The 1,386-nt window shown below is 55.6% G+C and overlaps 1 protein-coding gene across 1 annotated transcript in view; it reads right to left on the bottom strand.

Annotated features, from left to right (window-relative positions):
• The window catches only part of LOC123153726 (UDP-glucose flavonoid 3-O-glucosyltransferase 7-like), a 1,451-nt gene extending 664 nt beyond the window's left edge, over positions 1–787 (bottom strand). Inside the window, exon 1 of the mRNA XM_044572701.1 lies at positions 7–787. Within this exon, the coding sequence (XP_044428636.1) occupies positions 7–727 (721 nt within the window). The 5' untranslated portion in view covers positions 728–787. The remainder of the gene's footprint in view (positions 1–6) is intronic.
• Positions 788–1,386: the final 599 nt, after the last annotated feature.

The following is a 1,386-nucleotide window of genomic DNA, read 5'->3' as shown; positions in this document are numbered from 1 at the left end:
TCGTGCGGTAGTGCTCGGCGCTGTCCCGCTCCAGCTCTTGGAAGCTGTTGAACAGCTCGCCGTAGCTCCTCCGGCCTGCGGCATAGACGCACCGGAAGAACTCCAGGTAGTGCGGCTCCTTCATCATCTGGCTCCGCCTCAGCTCCACGCCGTGCGGTAGACCCGGCAGCGACACGACGGCATCAGGATCGTCGCCGTCGGGGTTGTGCCTATGCTCCTGCGACAACACGTGCTCGGAGCAGGACCGGGCGAACACACCCATGCCGAGGAACATGAGACGCGGCACGCCGTATTCAGCCGCGACGTCCACGGACCAGTGGTAGAAGCCGTCGGAGACCACGGCGTCGAGGTCGGCATGGCTGTCAGCCAGGAACCGTTCGAAGGGCTCCCGGAGCAGCTGCACCGCCCGGCCGAACTTCACTTTATCTTCCTGGGATACAAGGCCCGTGCCGCGCTGGCCAGCCGGCGGGAGCCCGACGTCGGGGAAAGGCACGACGGCGACATGGACCGACTGGGAAGAGAGGTCGTCGTTGCTGTTGGCGCGGTCGACGATGGAGCCGATGATGGAAGCCTGAACGGGGGTGGTGAGGATGGTGCACCTGACGCCGCGAGCCGCGAAGACCACGGCGATGTCGGCCATCGGAATGAGGTGGCCCGGGATGAGGAAGGGGAAGAAGAGGATGTGTAGCGGCTGCTGCTGCTGCTGCTCCTCGTCCTTGTCCGCCATGGCTGCCTTCCCACGCCACGCCGGTCTCAATTTGTCTCTCTTCTTAACCTTATGCGGTGGTATTTGACGACCAGAGCAGAGTGCAAAGCTGGATGCCAATCAATTGAGGTGGGGGCACTGTGAACCATGGCAGACAGGTGACACTGCTGCTGCTGCTGCTGCTCATGATCATGATCGATCATCGCACAGAATAGCAACGTTGATAAGTCGCCACTCGCCAATCATCTTCATTTGTTACGGTGATAAGTCGGGTAGGTACGCCCTTGTAAAAGATGCACCTTTTGGTCGTATGATGAATTATTAGCAGTTTCAGTAACAGTCGAGAACAGGCAGGATAGTAGCAGCTTGGTCTTTGGATCGATCTCTGATTCACTTGACAAAACACAGTGATGCCAAGTCACGGTGTCCCTCCTATTTTTTCTACAAAGGGTGAATTTTATTAGCTTAAAATAAAACATCAAGAGGATGCAAACATTATAAGCACACACTTGGTCTCTGCACATAGCCAACACCAACACTAAAATAACCAAAGCGTTCAGATCCAATCGGCAACTAGCAAAATCATAAAACACCAAAGCTATGTGTGTGGACAAGGAAAAATAACCAAAGCGTTCAGATCCAATCGGCAAACTATAGCAATGACAATGTCTCCACCAACC

The sequence above is a fragment of the Triticum aestivum genome, chromosome 7A (assembly GCF_018294505.1).
Source record: "Triticum aestivum cultivar Chinese Spring chromosome 7A, IWGSC CS RefSeq v2.1, whole genome shotgun sequence".
NCBI lineage: Eukaryota > Viridiplantae > Streptophyta > Magnoliopsida > Poales > Poaceae > Triticum > Triticum aestivum.
The sequence above is the reverse complement of the archived record's forward strand: the minus strand, read 5'-3'. Positions and strand labels throughout refer to the sequence as shown.